Source organism: Leopardus geoffroyi, chromosome D4 (assembly GCF_018350155.1).
Source record: "Leopardus geoffroyi isolate Oge1 chromosome D4, O.geoffroyi_Oge1_pat1.0, whole genome shotgun sequence".
Lineage (NCBI taxonomy): Eukaryota > Metazoa > Chordata > Mammalia > Carnivora > Felidae > Leopardus > Leopardus geoffroyi.
In genome coordinates this window covers 12,319,926-12,342,746 of record NC_059342.1, presented here as the reverse complement: position 1 = coordinate 12,342,746, position 22,821 = coordinate 12,319,926, and the positions used below count along the sequence as shown (strand labels likewise).

The 22,821-nt window shown below is 38.2% G+C and overlaps 1 protein-coding gene across 2 annotated transcripts in view; it reads left to right on the top strand.

Annotated features, from left to right (window-relative positions):
* Nucleotides 1–14,121, top strand: part of PTAR1 (protein prenyltransferase alpha subunit repeat containing 1) — a 51,137-nt gene extending 37,016 nt beyond the window's left edge. Inside the window, exons 6-7 of one of the 2 annotated variants that reach the window (XM_045468460.1) lie at nucleotides 2,835–3,139; nucleotides 5,082–14,121. In XM_045468460.1, coding sequence (XP_045324416.1) covers nucleotides 2,835–3,139; nucleotides 5,082–5,424 — 648 coding nt within the window. In that variant the 3' untranslated portion in view covers nucleotides 5,425–14,121. The remainder of the gene's footprint in view (nucleotides 1–2,834; nucleotides 3,140–5,081) is intronic. The other variant, XM_045468461.1, reaches the window with a different exon arrangement.
* The last annotated feature ends 8,700 nt before the right edge of the window (nucleotides 14,122–22,821 follow it).

The following is a 22,821-nucleotide window of genomic DNA, read 5'->3' as shown; positions in this document are numbered from 1 at the left end:
CACATGCATGCATAGAGAAAAGCTGAAAGACTGGTGATAGGCCAGAATGTTAAGAGTAGTTTTCTCTGGCCAATAAGGTGATGAATGATTCTTTTTGCTTTTTTTGTATTCTGTATTTTTGAAATGTTCTAGAATGATCATTTTGTGTCACTCATAATCAGAAAATAACCAAATGTATTTTTAAAAATTTATAGGGCAGATAGCGCATATATATATATATATATATATATATATATATATATATATATATACACATACACACACACACACACACACACACACACCTTTTTTATTTTAATTTTAGGATTGTTACCTGTTATCCTTCTGGGTCATAGTCCTGCTTCTGTGGTTTTCTTGTAGCTATTTATTCACTCATTCATGTTTATAAGGAGTGCTGAAAAAGAATAGTAATATGTAAATTACACCATCTATAGGTCATTGATTCTGTCAGTACCTTACATTTAAGCCATATCTCTATGCAGTGTCTTTAAGATCATTTTTTTTTTTTAACATTCATTTTTGAAAGACAGAGACAGGGTGCGAATGGGAAAGGGGCAGAGAGAGAGGGAGACACAGAATTCGAAGCAGGCTCTAGGCTCCAAGCTGTCAGCACAGAGCCCAATGCAGGGCTCAAACTCATGGACTGCAAGATCATGACCTGAGCCAAAGTCGGCCCTTTAACCGACTGAGCCACCCAGGCGCCCCAAGATCTCTTTAAAAGTAATGGCTGTCGCTTTAAAAAGTCATTGCTTATATCTCTCAACCTTTTTATTCTAGTAAAAAAAAAATGCCCTGAAATTCCTATTAAAGTTTCTTTTCTAGTTTATTATGCCTCTTAAATATATCTAGTGAATTTTTCTCCTAAAAAGTCTGTTAAAATTTTTTTTTTAATTTTTTTAATGTTTTGGTTTTGAGAGAGAGAGAGCACACATGCAAGTGGGGGAGGGGCAGAGAGAGAGGGAGACAAAAAATCTGAAGCAGGCTCCAGGCCATCAGCGCAGAGCCCGACATGGGGCTCGAACCCATGAACCGTGAGATTATGACTTGAGCCAAAGTCGGACGCTTAACTGACTGAGCCACCCAGGCCCCCCCAAAAGTCTGAGAAATATCTTTAAAGGAATTAAATTGATACTGTTGAAAATCTTCCATGTCTGTGCTATTTTTTGTCTCAAAATTACAAAAAAAAAATTAAAATTTTTGTGTATAGAAATATGCAGTAAGAAATAATCTAAAGGTTTTTCACATTATGTAAATTCCTTTTAAACATGTTTTGTACTCTTCAATCAATATTAAGAAGTCCTACCAAAATTAGAAATCTGATGTATTGTAGCCTAAATGTTCTGCAGGTTAATTCTTCAAAAATGTAACAACCTTAAGGTTAGTGTGTATTTTTCTAAGGTAGAAGTTTATCTGGTGCTATTTTGTGCACTATTTTAATCAAATGAACAGTCTTGTTTTCCATTTCTCAGAGATTCACCAGTTCTGGAAACAAACTTATTTGGCTTCAAATAAACTCTTTAGAACTTAAAGGAGATGTTTAAAACATTTCACGGATATAAATCTGCTGTCCTAGCTGGAGTAATCTTGCCCCTCTGTACTGGTCACTTAATTCATTAAATTGTTCACTTATAAAATACTTAGACGTCCACTCTGAGGCCACTGGGTATAGAATGATGGAAACAGCAATTAGGAGTGACTAAATATTTCAAACAACTTTTAGAGTTTAGTGAGGATGAAAAGATGTACAGTTAAGTTCTGTAATATATATGGGAGAACACACAGAAACTGTGGAGGTTCAGAAGAGGGAGAAATTTCTTCTAGGGAAGAAAGGGCATGTGAGAAATGGAGAGGTGATCTTGGTGCAGGAGAAGGAGTTTACCTGGGGCCCTTGACGAGCAGGTGAAGGAGGAGCCCTTTGGCTTTGTGCGGTAGCTGCCATTCACTGCTGAAAAGTCTATGTCTTTTTTCTTTAGCTGATCTGAAAATCCTCTGATGGAATGTGGCACGCCCTCAATATGGCTTTCACTGATCAAAATCCACTTGCGTTTGCTACTTGTACAAGACAGTGCCAAATAATTTATTTTTTCATAACTGCTGGCTTTTCTTTTTATCATTCCATTCGAAATTGCTTAGTTTGCAGGATTGATAATACGCAGGCTGTAACAATTCACTGCTGAATTTTGTTTCATCTACTTAACAAAATCATTTATCATTGATATGAATTGAGTTTGACATGAACAGTGAAAATTATGAGCTCTTGGAAATTCCTATTTTTCATGCATCATGTTTTTTGCACTAAGCCCTTAGAATTAGGTAGTGAACAAAACTGACATGCTCTGTGCCCTCATGGCACTTACATAGTGAAGAACAAATCCCTACCTTGAGTCAATTGTTCAATAAATAATAAGTTAAATATTCTAGTGTTGGTTAAATGTTAAAGTTTACCTCAGAGTAACCTCTGAATTTATATTTTCTCTTCAACATCAGCATTCTTGTAAATAATCACCCTAATGTTCATCATTATTCTAGAATTTGGCTTTTCTGTGGGTGTGCCAATCAGAATGTGATTGATTAAGGTCCAGGGAAAGAATGACAAGTCTTTCAATTCTGTGGTGTATATAAAAAAATCTCTTATTTATCAGGGAAAGGGGGAAACTAGCCTTTACCGAGCTTCCACTAAGTGACAGCACTGTGTTGGACATTGTATACAAAGTATTGGTAGAAACAGTTGTTACCAGAAAAACAAGGAACAAATCAAAGAAATCCAAGGCGTTAATGGAGAAGAAAAGCCTTTGGCTATTCCACTTCTCACTTCCCTTTTTTCTTCCTACAAGATTCTTCTTGATGAACTGTCTTCTACTAAACACTGGGCATCCATGCACGTTTCAGACCACAGTGGATTTCACTACCGCCAGTTTTTGTTAAAGTCTTTGATTAGCCAAACTGTGATAGATGGTTCTGTATTGGAGCAAAACCCTCTGAGAAGTGAGCCAGCTCTGGTTCTTGCAAAAGATGAAGCAGCAGCAGCTTCAACAGAGGAAGCAAGGATAAATCTTCCCCATCTTCTCGAAGAAGAAGTTGAATTCAGCACTGATCTTATTGATTCCTACCCAGGACATGAAACCCTTTGGTGCCACAGGTAAGAGAAGGGAAAAATCCGCTTTCTGCATGAAACCACATGTCTTCCTGAGAGCTGTAGAAGGTCCTACATCGTAGGCCTGCCTTCTGGAGTAAATATGGTAATCTGATTGTGGAGCTTTGCCTGAGTTCAGAGGAGTTTTCGTTACCACATCCTCATGATCTTCAATAAGTTCCTCATGCAGATATCTGTCTAATGCTTAGACGGTGGAATTCAACCTTGACTGTGCAACAGCTGTGTTACTTCCAAACTGAAAACAAAAGTTTCTAGACTCCCTCCTTAGAGATCCTGATACTTGTAGCACGTGTGGGGTGGAAGGCTGCCATCTAGTCTTCAAAAACACAATGGAAAGAAACTTAGCGGGTACATTCTGATGCAGAGTCGGGTGTAGACCATTGATCGGACCGTTGATTGGACCTTGAGAATAGTTAAGCTTATTGAAGGTCTGCAAATTAACGTTCCTTAAGTAATAAACTCTTGACACTGGCTGGGGTTTTTTTGTTTTTGTTTTTTGTTTGTTTTTTTTTAAAGTAAGGTGTGCTTTGGGAGCAGGGCAGAATTATTAGGAAGGAGTGAAAGGATTAGCAACCTCATAACCTGAGTTCTGAGTACATTTGACAGCCAAGTAACTTTCATGTTGGAAGGAAGTCCAGGTATGGGAACCCCCTGATTGGTTCTTTTTTGAAGCATCTCTGTCTCTATAAATGCGGATTCTGCTTCAGGCTATAGGATTCTATTTGTAGACGAAGGACTTGCTGTGCCAAGCAGGAGACAGGCGTTTTACATATTTGTATGTTCTTAAACTCGTTGGGATTTGCCGCCTTTTGAGGAGACACGTTCAGCTGCTCCTCCATGCTAAGTACATTTAGAAGATGGGAGACCGTCTACCCTCTTCGGCACCTTCCTAAATTTCTTTTTCTCGTACTGAAGAGACACTCTGACTCCACATTTTCTAGAGACAAGATAGATACTAACCTCCATGTCATTTGGGGTGTTACAGATGTTTTTGTTGCTATTTTATATTTAGGTTCATCAGTAGCAAGGTTGAGAAAATTTTAAAATTATATTTGTGTTGAAGAGATAGCTAGATTAACAGAGTAGAAGCTTTGTATAAAAATTATTTGAAGTTTGGGGTGGGGCATGGGGAAAAGAGACAATGGGATGGCCTGGATGCTATACAGGCCAGTTTTCTACTACTGAGCCATTGCCCTTAGGCACCTTATCTGTCCTTTGAGTTTTATCCTCTATAAAATGGGTAAATTATATGCTCCCTGTCTACTCCAGAATATGCTGGGGAAATGGACAGAATTAACTTTTCAGAGCTTAGAGTTGCTAATATGAATAATGAGATATCCCTGCTGCAGGGATATTTAATGAGACTATAGTTATAGTGACAGATTTCAGGGAAAGTTAAGTTGGTTTTTAGATAATAAGACCTGTTCTTATTAAAGGAAATACTGGATAGAGACCATGGACTACACCTCTAGCGGAGCTATTTAATCCCCTTGTTAATTCACTTCTGTTTTAGGATATCAGTGAAGTTAATTTTTGGTTCTGTTTTTTGTTGTTGTTGTTGTTGTTGCTTTTTTTTTTTATAGCAGAGATTGGGCTACGACCTATTTTCTAATTTCCGATTGTAGTTACAAAGAGTAACAATGCCAGGTGATTGCCATCATCTCAGTCGGTGATATTAAAAATCCTTTGGGGGTCGTATTATTCTTTCTCACAGTCCAGTAATCTGGGCTTCTAAGACTCTGGTCTAAATATGCAGAGACTTCAGGGTAACTACTCCACCTCCTTCCTCCAGGTAACTCAGGGTTACCACGGGAGCCATGAACTGAGTACAGTATGTTTTAAAATTATCAGCTTTTTTTTTTTTTTCCTAAAAAGCTTGACTTTGTGATATGAGTTTTCTGTATTCTCTCCCCCTCCTCTTTCACAGGCGGCATATTTTCTACCTTCAGCATCACTTACGTGGTAGGTTTCCTCACAGTGTGACCCCATTGTCACCTGCAGACAGCCCTGGGGGAACTTCGAGTGACTTGCACCTCATCCCAGGAGGCCCCCACATGTCTCAGGCCATGGAGGTGGATGGGCTGAATGACTCTAGCAAGCAAGGCTATTCCCAGGAAACCAAACGCCTGAAGCGGACCCCAGCTCCAGACTCTCGGGGCCTGGAGATGGAGCATAGGTTCATCGATCAAGTATTGTCCACCTGCCGGAACGTAGAGCAGGCCAGGTTTGCCAGTGCCTACCGGAAGTGGCTGGTTACGCTGAGTCAGTGAGAGGTGGATTAGTCCTGCAAGGTTCCCCCTTTCAGTGCAATATTGCTTTCCTTTCTTACATAGTCGCATGAATTGTTTGCTGGTATGTGTTCTTCATCTTTGGGTTAAAAGTCCATAGTAAATCTTTAATTTTATTTATTTTGTTAAGAACTGGCATTCCTTTGGGGATAAAATAACTGTGTAGTTTCTTCCTGCTAAACAGTGAGTCTTAATTTTTTTCTTCTTCTCATCTTTTATATTTCTATACGTGAAGCTTCTTCTCATTTGGTTCTCCTAATCGGTTAACAGACACATCTACCCACCTCAGTGCAGTTGCTTGCTGTATAGGCTAGTTTTTTTCAATTAAAATTTTAAGTTGTAGTTCAGCCTTAGAATAGTACAAGCTCAAAATTACTCCATCTAATTACTGCTTTGAGAATCAAATGGCCAGATAGATGGGATTTGCAAAAATATAAATCATGTCTCTTTCTCGACTCAAGTTATCGACTAGTGTAACCAAAGTCAGAAGTATTGGAATTTATATAAAAAACATGCTTCCAATGTGTAATCCATTTTAAAGTGGTTATTTTAAAAGAAAAACTAATTTTAAGAGTTTATGTAATTGCAATACTGGGAATTATTTTTATTACTAGTTTTGATAGATTCTTTTTACCTCAAATTTGGTATGGGCCAAAAACACTCACATTAGCCCTTATATAAACCTTTTTTTTTTTTTTAACCTGGAATGCCATTTTCAGTTATTACTACTTGTTTTCCTTTTAAATTCACCATGAAAAGTGAAATATGCCTGGAAATGTATCCATAAACAATCTTCCTTTGTAAAAATTTAAGTTCTTAAGGATACACTTAAACCACACAATTTTTATGAAGTGGTTATTACAAATTTGCTGGCAAAAGCCAGGGGGAAAGAATAGATTTTGAAGGTTAGGTCTTCAATCTTTATTTAAAAAAATAAAACAATTTAAAGACTTTGATACTAAACTTATCAGGGATGAGGTACCAAAGTAGCCACCGAACAGCTGTATCTTATTTCTCAGTAATAAGGGCTGGGTTCTTCAGGTCTGTGGGAAAAGGGCCGGCTAATGTTTACTTTCTGAATACGTTTCCCCCCTTTGTAAATGGTCTGTGTTTGTTCTTTCCCTTCCACTTATCTCTTCTTCATTCTCCCAGTCCCTTCCATATTTTTTGACACTTCCACTTTCGTATGTTTTTCCTTACTTGTCTAATTTTAAGGATGTGTTCTGAAGACATTCTCTGTCCTCTTTCCACCGAATCTCATACCCCATTAAACACACAGACACACACAATATTCACATGAACTGCCCTTTCAAAGGTCCCCTAATGATGGAAACCGTAGGATGCCACACTGCAGAAGTAAGTGACCGCCGTGCTTTGCTTGTTTTTTTTACTTGCTAGGTCACCTTTAGGGTGAGGGGACAGATGTAAAGGCAGACTTCTCCTAGTATATATTATGGAAGCCTTGGGCTTGAGCGAGGCACACTGCCTTAAGCTTAGGAAAAGAGCAAGTTCTTTATTTGTGCATCATGATTTTGTTGAGCAGCAAACTGTCAGGGGAGACTTGAGAATACCAGAAAAACTGTCCAGCCTGGCCCTTGTAGACAGAATCTGCTTTTCTCTCTTGGGGCAAAATTTCATAGTATTTAGGTAAGAAAATAATTGCCATTATGAACATAATCCCATGGCCCTTTGTCTACAAATACCTCAAGGTCTACCTAGACCTCTGTGGATAAAACCATTAGTTGATGATTTTCTCTACCTGCAGGGGATAGTGGGGAGACTACACAGAGATGACAGGAGAGATTCAGCCCATTCCACTGGATACATGTTGCCAGATCCTGGCCTCACTCAGTATTCCCTTCCAAGCGTCATTTTCAGTATCCCAAGTAATAGGGCTTCTTCTGCTTTGATGTGAGAGTGTCAGGACAGGAGTATAGACAGTCCCCTGTGAACCAGCGGCTCCGCGCCTTTTTTACCCTCCATACGGTGCCCTGCCCACCTTTGATGTTACCTGCCTTCATGTGTTTTAAGGCCCTTCATACACCCCCTTATGAAGCCATGCAGTCCTTTACGACATCTCAGTCTCTTCTTCCTAATAAATTTTGAGTAGGCAGTAAAAACACAAACATCCGAAGGATACTTAGCGTTTGTGACTTTCGTGTGCTACTTTATTTCTAACGTTTGCATTTTTCAAGTGTTGATTCACAGAAAAACCTAGCATTGCCCCATATGGTTGTGTTTTTTTCCTAAATGGTTGACATCTAAACTCATTAGCTGTAGCATGGTAGTATCTCTTTGAGTGAATAAATTCATGCCATGGAAAGGATATATCTTTTCAGGGACTTGTTAGTCTTTACCTTTTTTTCTATAAATATCCTTGTTGAAAGAAAAAGATAGTTTAGATTGATTGACACATTTCATCAAACTTTCATTAGAAGAATAGTCGGCCATCATACTGTCCTGTGGATCAAGAATACTACTGACAAACCAAAAGCAATAAGATCTGTAAATACCTCCATACCACCTTCCTCCCTGGCCCCACCATTTTTTAAGTATACCTGTTTTGGTAATTTGGTGTTCCCAGATTCTACTGTGTGCCTTGCACATGGCGAGGACTTACCAAATGTTTATCAAATTAATAAATGATTCACTGAAAAAGGGAAAGATTGATCATGAGTAATGGATAGAATGAGTTATGATTGAGAAATTGATAAGTTAGAGCAATGGATTGTGAATGAATGGTACATTCTAGCCTCATGATACTACAGGTGAGCTGTTACATATAGAATAAGTTAATTTAGATGATTCTTCTTCATTTAATGACCTTGTTTAAGCTGTTAAATCCCAGCCAAGAAATGCAGCTCTATGATTATGAATTAACTGTACTTTAATATATATTAAAAATTCATAGAACAAAGCTCGTTTGCATTAAGAACACCACTTTCTGTTCATTTATGGTATTGGAGGACAGATCTTGGCAACAGAGCCAGAGACTCTTTGGGGCATTTGAAGGAATTCTTTTATTTCAAAGACTTGTTGATTTGTATTTGTGCAAGGATAGTCATTTTATGCTTCTCCTTTTCTCCTCCCCAGCTTGAACTATAGACCTTTTAGGTATTAAACCTATGTGAGTCATTTTCTTTTTCTCTTATTAGGTTTAAGGATTAGATACCTGTTAATGTCCCCTTTTTCTTTTCCAGGTTTTAGCATATTTGTTACATCTTTGGAAACTCTGGGCCCAGACTCTCAGTCATATCCCTTATTCCTATGGTACGGTTCTGATTAAAGGCTTCATTATTAATAGGATTAAATGTATACATGTTGTCACTAAAAGCCATTTAAATCTTCAGATAAGGGCTTATGTGACACAAGATATGAAAACAAAAGTTCCTTGACTTTTACGTGGCAGTTTGTAGGAAAGCATTTATGGTGGTAGACTGTGTGATTTAGATGAATTCAGGTCGTCATGTGAATTTATGCTTGTTATATAAAGAGAACTTTTAATATTGTTGAGAACAAGTTACCATTAGTAATTTTCTGTAGCACAAGATAGTATTTGACATGGGCTAAATATTAATTTAGGAGTACAGCTGTCACTTACTATACAATAGTCTAGTCCGTATCTTAGTCCCTCTTAATTACAGAAGATACTAAAGGTTTAGTTATAAAAGGAAATAACATATATTCTTTGCAGAAAGCTTTTGTAAGCTTACAGTTATTTTGTTACTAGTAAATCAAATTTTAGAACTTTCAGATATTTAAAATATGCTACGGAATTCGAACAGCACCATTAAAAACTTTTGACTTCTGAGTGAACTTCTCCAGGAGAACGGTGCAGACCCTGGCACTTTGCATGCTGCTGCCTCCCCATGCCTAGATGCACTCTTACTGTGCTCCTGTGTACTGGAGAAGTCTGGAGGCACAGCAAGGTGGAGACGTGCCCTGGCATGCAGGCAGCGAGCAGGAAAGAAAATCAGCCCTGAAAATCCTACTTGTCACACAGTGTCTTTGAAACAATAGCTATATATACCTTGTTAATTTGAGTGCCTTTCTTATTTCTGGAGGGAGCAAGATTAATGTTTAGGGAGAAAACAAAGGACAGAATTTTTATCAAACAGTTGATTGTAACTCATTTTATTTATTCCAGTTGCTAGACACGGTCCCGAGGAGTTTTTTTATCCATTCATGACATACTGATATGAGCAGGTAGGATGCTTTGGTTTGTATTTCTTAGTTAGCATTTTTAAGCGCCCTGCCAAGAAGAATTAGTTCTTTCCCTGTGACAACTAACTTTTTGGGGATTGGAGGTATTTAGAGGACAGCGTGTGCATAATTACAGGTTAGTCCGAAACCTGTGCAGCCCATGTTCAAGGGAAACAGTGGCACTGTGCCTGAAAAGAAAGGCCGTATGATTGTCGTAAATGAATCCTTTGCCTCACTTTAAGGGTTTTAAGAATTCCCTCCCAAATTCTGTGTTGGAGGAAAAGAAGTAAATAGATGAAATTTAAAATATGGCATTTTATATATTTGGTTACAGGAGAGGGGAGGGATAGAGAGTCCATATTTCAAGATTGCAGATAACTTTTAACTGTAATTTCATAAAAATATACAGCTAAAGATTCCAAAGTGCTTTTCAGAGGACTATTGAATAATATATTCCTAAATGGCAGCAATATGTCGTAGTTCATAGTGGAGACAGAAAACCATTGTGTCAGTTGTAGGTGTGTGTGTGTGTGTGTGTGTGCGCGCACGCGTGCTTGCATTGCAGGAGGCACCTCTGGCTCTCAACCTGGACATCTGTATTCTCGTTAGGTTATGTTAAGACTGTAAAACCAAACTCTGTGCTAAAAAAAAATAGAGAGGAGTAGCTTAGTCTGCTGATGAACCTTTGTGCTTCCAAGAATATTAGCTCTTACAGGTTGTGCTTTTTGGACAATAATATGGTCCACAAGGCTGACCCTGGCATTCTTTCATTAATCTGTTATTCCTCAGGGTGTAGAAGATTTAGTAAATTTAGGACAAAATTTTATATTCAGTGGCAAAAAAGAAAAGGCAAAAGTATGCTAAATATATTACTAGCTCTTAAAACTTTAGTATAGATAGTATTTTTTATAAACCCCTATCAGTGCAGTAGCTCATAGACGCTCTGTGCTTGTCTCACTCTTCACCTCGCTGCTTCAGTCCCTACGGCTCTATTATGAATGTTCTCTTAACGTCTTCTACGGAAACAGTTTCTGTAATGTATTGTTTTCCACGTTGAGCAGAGGTGGGGGTGTTTCAGTTGACATCATTTTGTTTCTGGAAATCCTGTTCAGGAAATGATTACCGTTCGTTTTCAAACTGACAACTGTTTTGCCTCCTAAAACCTCACTTTCCCTGAAAGAGTGTTCTGTGTGCAGACCCCGTATGTGTTCAGTACATTGCATGATGCCTCACGCCTTGTAGGAATCCAGCGGGGCGCAATCGTTAAAGGCTAGAAAGTGAAAACTAGCCTCCCTCTGTCTCGGCACCATTGCCCACATGCGTGGCTTCAGGAGAAATCCAGTATTGTGCGGAAGGTACATAATTAGCTTCAAACCATGCAAGGCAAGATACACAGCTGCATCACATTGTAAGTGAAATTTGATACTTTTAAGGCATATATATGTGTGTGTTCACATATATGTATGTATATATGTTTAAACGAGATTTGGAACTTGAATTTGTATAGTGATTTTACAGAGAATTTTATTTAAAGGGTTTTTATTTTCATATTTGCTTAAAGTGCTCCTATTTAAAAGCAGTTTTCTTTATTAAACCAGCCCCCTCAAGCAAAGTTGGAAACCTAACACAAGTGCCATTTGCCTGAATTAACCAGATGTTTGTGTAAAATGTTTATTTTTGTCTTTGGATGCTTATGCACCATGACATTCTGGCTTTTCTTCCATACCTTTAGGGAATCAGCCTTAATTTTATGTATGGCCATCACTTTCCTCAAAGTACTATGCAGCTTACTTCAAATGTTTATTTATCTTCATAAAGTGATCAGTAATACATATTGAGATTTTTTTTCACGTCCTGGGGTGAACAGTTTCACACGTTCGGATAGTGACTCATAAAGCATTCTGTCAGAAGTGCTCAAATATTATCTTCCCTCACCAGTGTCATCTTGCATTTGAAGCAGGTACTTTTTCTTAGTGGTTAAAGAATGAGTGTAGACTGAGTGCAGTCATAGTAGGTGCTCAATAAATATTTAGTCAGTTACTGATTTCATGGCAAATTAACAGCTTTCGGAGAGGAAACTTGTTATCTTTTCACGGAGGAGCATATTTTTAAAGCAATATATGTTTGAAACTGAAAAAATTACATCATTTGGCATCAATTACTAGGCTTATTTAGGCTGGAGTTAGTAACATGCAATAAACGTACTGTTTGTGTAGAACACGGTCTGAAGATAGGAGATGGGGAAAGTTTAAGCAGCATCTTTTTGTGCAAGGCACATTAATAAATGTGATTAAATGTCTTAATAGGCTGCCAAACTCAAGAGAGAGAGAATTACTGTAGACGCCTACAGTCGGTTTCTCTGTTGGTGTACCTGGTGTTACCTGGCTTAGGTTCTATTTATTTCTTCTTAAAACTTGGTTGCTTTCCAGTGTCTTCAAAGTGGTAATGGTAAAATACAGAATTATATTAAATAACTTCTACTTGTTTTCTCAGAACATCTTTAATATGAGGGAGAAATTGTTATGAAAGATACAGTAGTTTCAGAATCTGCTCATTTGTGACTTTCAGAGCATCTTTGACAGAGCTTACTCAGTGTAAACAGATTTAAACGGTTGAAAAACAAACATTCCAGCCTGAGCTGTGAGGAACAGAGTGTGTAATACAAGGGTAATTAGGCATCGCCTCCTGGTGAGGTTCTTGATGCATGACTGTGATGCTGGCCTCTGACTGTGGTGACCGCTCAGTATTATATTTTGGTGGTGTTCCTGGGAGGATAATGAAATGTGTGCTAGATTAATTTGTATTTGAGATGGACACAATAAAAGATGATGTGGTATCAATATGCCAGGGATTTATACACACTATTACTGAAATTTTTTTAAAAAAGAGGAGGGGAAGAAAATGACAAAAGGTCAGTGATATTTTTTAATAGCCTCTAAGAAAGTTTTTTTTTTTTTAAGTCCAAGTCTCTTAGACACTAAGCAGTTGCTAACCTTATTTAACACTGTGGGACTTTAAGGGATAGTTCTCAGATACTGTCTGCTGTTAGAATTGACGATGTGTGTGAATTTTACATTGCTTGCAGATTTTCCAAAAAATGGAGTATTTAAGTTGCAGTTTAATGATTTTTAAAGATTTTCTTGTAGGTCGTGGTTCAGTGGACAAGTTACATACATGATCTGTGGTGCAAGGTCAGATCCTGGGCATTAAAGATAAGTTTGGCTACCTTAATTTTACTGAAGATACTAATTGTTTCCCTCTGATTGCACTGTTTTTTTTTTTTTTTAACTATTTTCCTCTGTGTTCCAGTCTGCATTGAAGTTCCTTTAGCTCTCACAATACATAGTAATTGACATTTCTTAAGGATTAAATATTTTGTGAATTCTTTTTACACTTAAAATGTGTATCTTGCAGAGGGATAAAAATTAATTTTGCAGTAAAGTATGTGCAGAGTGTGCTTACAGTGTCCTGGGAGTTTGTACTCCAGATTACTTAAAGTGGGATGCTAAATTCTAAGGCTAATAAGTGACTGTAGACTATCTGTTTGAGCACTGTCCAGTAGGAAGAAATGGGAGCCACATATGTAATTTTTAATTTTCTAGCAGGCACATTAAAAAAGAAACCCATGACATTAACTATTTTAATTAACCCAATATATTAAAAATATTTCACTATGTAATCAGTATACAAAATTATGGAGATATTTCGCTTCCCCCCCTCCCCCCCATAGTAAGTTTCTAAAATTCATTGTGTATTTTGCACTCACAGTGCCTGTCAGTTCTGACTAGCTACTTTGTAAGTGCTCAAATAGCCATGTGTGGCTAAGGGCTGCTATATTGGACGGTGCAGGTTCATAGGGTACAAAATTTGACTTTATTTTAAATTGGGGAGATGGTGAGGTAGGCATGAAATTATGGTACTTTAAAAATTAGTATACTTAGAAAAGTATCTAATGCAATTATCCACATTGTCTACATTTTAAATTTGCTGTAGAAGTAGCTCAATCTGTTCCAATTTGCCAAGCATTATCTAAGGAGGAAGAAATTCCATGCCATGTAAAATACCATGATATGCTCATTATAACAACACATTATTAACACATTTTTCAATGTGTTCACTAAATTCTGTCCTGTCTCTTCAAAATAATAGCTTAAATTGCATGTTAATTGTGTATCTGTACTTGTTTTGTTTTTATATTATTCTTATAATAATGTGTATTAACAAACAGCCCTAGGATTCTAATCTTCCTATACATCTGTCTTCCAGTACTTACTGGTACACTTATTAAGTTGTTACAAGTGGCAGAAAAGTAGAATGAACCATCGTTGTTTTTTTTTTTTTTCATTAGATTGTTTTTATCATGTGATCATGTACCAAGCCAGCTATAAATTATTGTATTTCTGTAGAATATGAAAAATAGTGTTTATGTCTTAACTTTGCTAAATGTTTGCAATTTCTAAGTAAACTTTTCATCTCTTAAGATGAGTGAAAGTGTACTTTTATTTTTGCTTGTTTTGGTGGTGGTGTTTTATATTTTTTCATTTTTAATGTTTATTTTTGAGAGAGAGACAATGCGAGCAGGGGAGAGGCAGAGAGAGAGGGAGACACAGAATCTGAAGCAGGCTCCAGGCTCCGAGCTGTTAGCACAGAGCCCGATGAGGGGCTCGAACTCACAAACCATAAGGTCATGACCTGAGCCAACGTCAGACGCCTAACCGACTGAGCCACTCAGGGGCCCCAACTCGTTTTGGTGTTTTAAACTCCACTCCATTCTGCCAAGCAGTCCTGTTTAATTGCTGTGATGGTGGTAATGGGATGGATGTGTGAGCTGCTGTCTAAGTGAAACCAACTGATTTGATTACTTACGCTTGTAGAAGGAATTAAAAATGTCATTTGTGTCTAGGACATTAAAAAAATATCGAAAACAAATTAGAGAAACTGTCACACTTGCCTTTAGAGTGCATTAACAATGACTAATTGACTTATGAAAGTCATTATAACTAGATATGCTTTTTCTCATACATTTTAAATGAAGGCATAGAGCAGAGAATTACTTGATTATTTCGGGGTTCTATCCCATGTTTTCTTAAACCTGGAACCTTACTTCCATATATTTTAAGCTGGACACAGCATTTACAGTTATTTAAATGGCTTTAATACCTAAGTATCAGATTTTAAATACTCAAAAAGTTGTTTTGTGGGAAAAGCCTTTGCTGCCTTGTCCCATGACTCTTTAGGATTATATTTTAAATAACGCACTATTACCTATGCCTATTTTTGGTAGGAAACAGGGTACAGAATTTATTTGCATCATGCCAAAGTACCACAAACAACGTTTTCGCTTTGATATGCTAAGGAAGGGAACTAGCTTGCTAAAGACAGTGTTGGTTTGAGTTAGTAGGCAGATTATATAAGAAGTGTGACAACAATTTATATTAGCAAAGTGCGTCCCTGGGAAATTGCTTTACCTAATAGGATGCTTCTTGAAATGAAAGATTAACAGTAAAAACAGAGGCAGGATGATACACTAGCTAATTAAAATTTTTAAATATGATAAGCCGTTCATCATTTGTATATATTTAGCACTTTCCTCATGTTGCAACCTCAAATTTTTGCTTTTGGTGTTTTTTGGTTTTCTTTTGTTTGTTTTAGGAGAAGAAGCAGTGATTTGTTTTTTTGTTGTTACTGCTTTTTTAAAAAGTGGCAGGGTTCCTATCTTTCCCATTCTACTCCAAAATGGCTAGATTGGGCATCAGCTTTATTTAAGATGGCAAGTTACAGTATGCCCTTTTCTTATGAGAAGTACAGTATTATTATATATGCCCTATGCTACAGAATTTGAAAACAGAAGCAATAATTACTGTACTAACTTTTCTTTCACAGAAAGATTCTTAGAGTAACCCTGGCTACCAGGAAGAACTCCCTTACCACTCCTTATAATATCTGAAGAACAGACATAATACTTCTGAATTTATACTTTTACTATCAGAATCCTCCAAAGATACACAAATCTCTTGTATCAGATTCCTTATTTGCTTCTCACGGTAATTACAGTATGATTAACGAAAGGTCCGCTCTCTGTGTAGGGGAGCTAACTGTGGGCTGAAATTGGGCCTCCATCATATTATTTTTGTGTTCTCATATTTCTTAAATCGCTAGTGATCTCTGTAGACATGTTGAGAGAATACTGGAAGGTTGGTGAGTAATTGGTATTGGTGCAGCATCAGTCACACCTCTGTTTTCAAGGAAATCTTGTAGACACTTACAGTCTAAGGTCCCCCAGAGCAAAAATCACCAGTTTTTTCTTGTTTGTAAGTAAGTTGCAACATACCTAATTTGTAACATTGATCTCATGAGTCTTAATACTAGTTATTCCATGTGAAGAAATTTTTAAGTTTAAAGCATTTTGTGTGGCATTTGTTAGAGTAAAAATCAGAAACAACTTGAATACACAGTAGGAGATTCAGTAAATTGGTATTTTCCTACAGTGGTGGTATATGCTCTCACAAAAATAGAATATAAAATTACATGAAAAAATGTCATAATAAATTAATTTTTAAAAGGATGTTATAGAGAAAAAACAGGAAATTATAGAGAAGCTTAAGATTCTGATTTTATTTTAAACATTGAAGTTAATTACCATTTCCAACAATGGCAGGACAAACACTCCTACTGAACACAAATTAAAATGTTGGAAAAAATACTAAAAAAATTTTTTCAAAGCAGGATAAAGAAATCTACATCATACTGAAACTTCAGAACACCAATAGAAAGATAATATCTTACAAGTAATTGAAGACAAAGACATTAAGTCAATGGCTAACTTCTTGTTAGAGTCAGAAGGTATGGGAATGATAAATTTAATGTGCTGGCATTACGTAACTGCCATGATAGAATTCTGCATACAGAAAATGTTCTTTGAGGAATGAAGGTAAAAGAAACATATATACTGAAATCATATGCACATATATGATTTCCATTCATGTAAAATTTTAAAAATAGTCAAGTCTACAAAGAAAGCAAGAAAATTATGATTATAAAGGTCATGATTATTATAAAGCTCAACCAGTTGCATCTGGTTGGGAAAGAACAGAACCATGATCAAGGATGGGATCAAGATAGGGAACTTCTGGACCTCTGGCAGGATTCTGTGTCTTGAATTGGGCCATGTGCACATGTCTTATATATTTTATGTACTTTTCTCCATGTTCTGTTCACAATAAAAGAAAAATACCTTTTAGAGGACAAAGTTATTTTTAAATAAAGTGCCCTATTTGTGGAATGCATAGTCTATGAAATATTCCTACCAAATTGACCTGTAAATTCAACATAATCTATCAACTTTTCAATTAGTTTTTTCAGTGAAATTGATAAACCACTTGAAAATTTATATGAAAATGAATAGGATTTAAAGTAACCAAAACAATCTTGAAAAGCTGGCTTACTCTCAAGCTATAGTAATCAAGACTATGGTTTTGGCATAAGACTAGACAAATCTTTGGAACAAAATAGAGCCTGGAAACGGACCTACACACGTAGAGTCCATTAGTTTTTGACTGAGGCCATCAGGGTCATTTCAATGGGGAAATCTAATAAATAGTGTTGGAATAATAAAATAATCATATGGAAAAAATAAGCCTCAACCCTTAGCTCAAAAAATATACAAAAATTAATTAAAAATCACAGAACAGAACATAAAACTAAGAACACATAAAACCACTAGAAAACAGAATATTTTTGCATCCTTGAGGTAGACTGACTGTATTGGACAGGACACAAAAAAGTCCTAATAATAAGGACATGATCAGTAGAAATTTTAAATCTAGAAGTCCATGCAAATTTATAGGAATGTGTGTGTGCTCAGGGAAGACCTGAGAAGGCCATAGCTTTCACCTCTCACTCCACAAGCAGGAAGTGAAGGCTAAGACAGTAATAAACTGCCTGTTGCAACATGCACTCAGGACCCTTCAGCAAGAACTAGAGATTTGATTCAAGGGACTCTGTCCAATCATTAGCTGAACCACTGGGCGACTGAGTAGAGACTTCAGTGGCTACACACTATAAAGAATATGGGCTTTACAAAAGTAGTTCAGAAAAGTCACTAAACAACAACAATTAGTGACAATAAACCGTGAGGATGAAGGAGAATCTGATACCCAGATCTGGCACATTATATTGTTCAAAGTGTCTGATTTGTAACAATAATATAATACATAGAAACTATGGCTGATAACCAAGGGAAAAAAGCAATCAATAGAAATTGCCCTTGAGAAAAAAAAGACATTAGACTTAAATCTTTAAGCAAGCTATTTTAAATATGTTCAAAGAACTAAAATAACCATGTTTAAAGAACTAAAGCAAAATGAGAACCATGCCTCACCAAATAGTGATGGGTATTTTAAAGGGAATGAAATTGCTCAAACTCAGCCAAATAGACCCTAGCTGACATACCTCTGGGAAGACAGATACATAAGTGGAATGAAACAGAGATTCTGCAAAGTTGAATAGTTAATTGTGGTTTTTGTACCAAAAAAACCACAGGGGTCACCAAAAGATTCGAATAAGATGAAAGGATGAGTGAAAACATGTCAACTGACAACATATTCAGTCTGAGAAACAAAAAGAAAAAGAATAAAAGTACACAGAGCCTAAGGGACCTGTGGGGCACCATCAAAGTGACCAATGTATGTATTGTAGATGTCCTCAAAGGGAAAAAAGTAAGGAGAAGAAAATATTTGAAGGGCACAAATCTACAAATCCAAAAATGTCAATGAACTGTAGGTGGAACATATTCAAAAAGACCCACATTGAAGATACATTATAACCAAACTGTCAAAAGCCCGTGGACAAACAGAAAATCTTGAAAGCATCATGAGAGGAGACTTACCATGTATAGAGGGTCCTCAGTAAGATCAACATGTGATATCTCATCAGAAACCATGGAAGCTTCTAGAGGGCACTAGCGGATATCTTCAAAGTGCTCAGGAGAAAAACTCAACCAAGAATCTTATATCTGGTAAAATGAACCTTCAAAAATAAAAGAAATTAAGACAGTCCCAGATAAAAACAGAGTTTATCACTAGCAGAACTGCCGTAGGAAGAAATGTGCAAGCGAGGCCTCCAGGCTGAAATGAAAAGACACTACAACTTTCCACATGAAAAAATTAAAAGTGCCAGTGAAAGTAACTACATAGTATGTATGTACATAGTATGTAACTACATACATACCCTTTGTAACTCTTTTTCCCTCTAACTTAAAAGGTAACTGTATTGCAATAATTATAAATTTATTTTCTTGGATCTACAATGTATTAAGAAATAGGCCATGACGAAATAGAAAAAGGGTGGAGAACAGAGCTATACAGCGTACCAGTTTTTGTATACTACTGAAACTAAGTTGGCGTCAGTACAACCTAGACTGATCTAAATTAAGATGCTAATCCTATTCCTGGGGTGGTCACTAAGAAAATAAGTCAAAAGTATGCATAAAAGAAGCAAGGGAATTAAAATGGTGCACTGAAAAATATATGACAAAGAAGGCAACTGTGGAATAACTAAGGAGCAAAATAAGAGACACGGAGAAAACAAAGTGACAGACATAAATCCTACCTTGTCAGTAATTATATGAAAAGTAAATGGATTAAACTCAAAGTAATAGGCAGAAATTGGAAGAATGGATTATAAAAACATGATTTCAGGAGAATGAGGAGACAAGCCATATTCTGGGAGATAATATTTACCAAAGATATAGCTAATAAAAAACTGTTATCCAAAATATACAAAGAACTCTTAAAACTCTAAAATAAGAAAATGAACAACCTGATTAAAACTTGGCTGAAGACCTTAGCAGATACCTCACCAAAGAAGATACACAAATAAAAAATAAGCATATGGCAAAGCTCCGCTCCACGTGTCATTAGGGAAATGCAAATTAAAACATTGAGATATGACTACATACCTATTTAAAAGGCTAAAATCCAAAACACACCACCAAATGCGGGCAATGATGTGCAGCGTTGTTCACAGGAATGCAAAATGGTACAGCCACTTGAAAAGACAGTTTGGCAATTTCTTATAAAACTAAACATAATCTTACCATACAATCCAGCAATTAAGCTCCTTGGTATTTGCCCAAAGGAATAAAAATCTTACGATACACACAAAAATCTGCACACAGATTTTTATAGCAGCCCTATGCATAAGTGCCAAAACTTAGAAGCTGTCAAAATGTCTTTCAGTAAGAGACTGGCTAAATAAACTGTGGTCTGTCCAGATAATGAAATATTAACACTAAAAAGGAATGAGCTATCAAGCCATGGAAAGGCATGGAGGAAATTTAAATGCACATTACTAAGCAAAAGAAGCCAGTAAAAAACCATGGACTTTGGATGATAATGACGTGTTAAGGTAGGTTCATCAACTGTAACAAATGTACCACTGTGTTGGGGGATGTTGATAATGGAGAAGGCTATGTAAGTGTGGAAGCAGGGAGTAGATGAGAAATCGGTTTGTCTTCCAATCAGTTTTTCTGTGAACCTAAAACTACCCCCACAGTGAAGTCTATTAAAATAAATAGAGGCACCTGGGTGGCTCAGGAGGTTGAGTGTCCCATCCTGACTCTTGATTTCATCTCAGGTCATAATCTCATGGTTCATGGGTTTGAGCCCCGCATTGGGCTCCATGCTAACAATGCAGAGTCTGCTTGAGATTCTCTCTTCCTCTCTCTCTGCCCCTCCCCAGCAGTCTCTCTCCCCATGTCTGTCTCAAAATAAATAATTTTTTTAAATTATTAAAAAAAAAAGAGAGAGAAAGACCTAGTCCATAGTTTATATGTGTTCCTAAGAATAAATACTCAGGAATACACTTAATAAGTGCAAAATACATACTCTGAAAACTATAAAACAATGCTGAAAGAAATGAAAGAAATATAAATAAATGGAAAAGCATTGTATGTTGTTCATGGATTGGAAAACTTAACTTTGTTAAGATGGCAATACTCTCCAAACTCATCTACAGATTCAACATAATCCCTATCAGAATCCTACCTGACTTTTAAGAAATTAAGCTGATAAAGAAAATTTATATGGAATTGTAAGGGACCAAAAATAGCCAATACAATCCTTAAAAAAGAAGTTCAAAGCAGGAGGACTTACAGTTTCAATTTCAAAAACAACTACAAAGCTCTATAGTAATCAAAACAGTGTGGTACTGGCATGAAGATTGTCATGTAAGTCAACTGAATTGTGTTGAGAGTCACACACACACACACACACACAACCCAACCATGCACATATGGTCAGTTGTTTTCTGACAAGGGTGCCAAGACCACTCAATGGGGAAAAAGACTTTTTTCTTTCCTTCTTTCCTTCCTCCCTCCCTCCCTTCCTCCCTTCCTCCCTCCCTCCCTTCCTTCCTCCCTTCCTTCCTTCCTTCCTTCCTTCCTTCCTTCCTTCCTTCCTTCCTTCCTTCCTTCCTTCTCTCCCTCCCTATCCCCCCTCCCCTCTTCCTTCCTTTCCTTCCTCCTTTCCTCCCTTCCTCCCTTCCTTCCTTCCTTCTTTCCTTCTCTCCCTCCCTGTCCCCCTTCCCTCCCCTCTTCATTCCTTTCCTTTCTCCTTTCCTCCCTTCCTCCCTTCCTCCCTTCCTTTCTTCTCTCCCTCCCTTTTCCCCCTCCCCTCTTCCTTCCTTTCCTCCCTTCCTCTCTTCCTTCCTTCCTTCCTTCCTTCCTTCCTTCCTTCCTTTCTTTCTTCTCTCCCTCCCTGTCCCCCTTCCCTCCCCTCTTCCTTCCTTTCCTTCCTCCTTTCCTCCCTTCCTCCCTTCCTCCCTTCCTTCCTTCCTTTCTTCTCTCCCTCCCTTTTCCCCCTCCCCCCTTCCTTCCTTCCTTCCTTCCTTCCTTCCTTCCTTCCTTCTCTCCCTCCCTGTCCCCCCTCCCTCCCCTCTTCCTTTCCTTTCTCCTTTCCTCCCTTCCTCCCTTCCTTCCTTCCTTCCTTCCTTCCTTCCTTCCTTCCTTCCCTTTCTTCTCTCCCTCCCTGTCCCCCCTCCCTCCCCTCTTCCTTCCTTTCCTTCCTCCTTTCCTCCCTTCCTCCCTTCCTTCCTCCTTCCTTCCTCCCTTCCTTCCTTCCTTCCTTCCTTCCTTCCTTCCTTCCTTCCTTCCCTTTCTTCTCTCCCTCCCTGTCCCCCCTCCCTCCCCTCTTCCTTTCCTTTCTCCTTTCCTCCCTTCCTCCCTTCCTCCCTTCCTCCCTCCCTTCCTTCCTTCCTTCCTTCCTTCCTTCCTTCCTTCCCTTTCTTCTCTCCCTCCCTGTCCCCCCTCCCTCCCCTCTTCCTTTCCTTTCTCCTTTCCTCCCTTCCTCCCTTCCTTCCTCCCTTCCTTCCTTCCTTCCTTCCTTCCTTCCTTCCTTCCTTCCCTTTCTTCTCTCCCTCCCTGTCCCCCCTCCCTCCCCTCTTCCTTCCTTTCCTTCCTCCTTTCCTCCCTTCCTCCCTTCCTCTCTTCCTTCCTTCCTTCCTTCCCTTTCTTCTCTCCCTCCCTGTCCCCCCTCCCTCCCCTCTTCCTTCCTTTCCTTCCTCCTTTTCTCCCTTCCTCCCTTCCTCTCTTCCTTCCTTCCTTCCTCCTTCCTTCCTTCCTTCCTTCCTTCCTTCCTTCCTTCCTTCCTTCCTTTCTTCTCTCCCTCCCTGTCCCCCTCCCTCCCCTCTTCCTTCCTTTCCTTCCTCCTTTTCTCCCTTCCTCCCTTCCTTCCTTCCTTCCCTTTCTTCTCTCCCTCCCTGTCCCCCCTCCCTCCCCTCTTCCTTCCTTTCCTTCCTCCTTTCCTCCCTTCCTCCCTTCCTTCCTCCTTCCTTCCTTCCTTCCTTCCTTCCTTCCTTCTTTCCCTTTCTTCTCTCCCTCCCTGTCCCCCCTCCCTCCCCTCTTCCTTCCTTTCCTTCCTCCTTTCCTCCCTTCCTCCCTTCCTCTCTTCCTTCCTTCCTTCCCTTTCTTCTCTCCCTCCCTGTCCCCCCTCCCTCCCCTCTTCCTTCCTTTCCTTCCTCCTTTTCTCCCTTCCTCCCTTCCTCTCTTCCTTCCTTCCTTCCTCCTTCCTTCCTTCCTTCCTTCCTTCCTTCCTTCCTTCCTTCCTTTTCTTCTCTCCCTCCCTGTCCCCCTCCCTCCCCTCTTCCTTCCTTTCCTTCCTCCTTTTCTCCCTTCCTCCC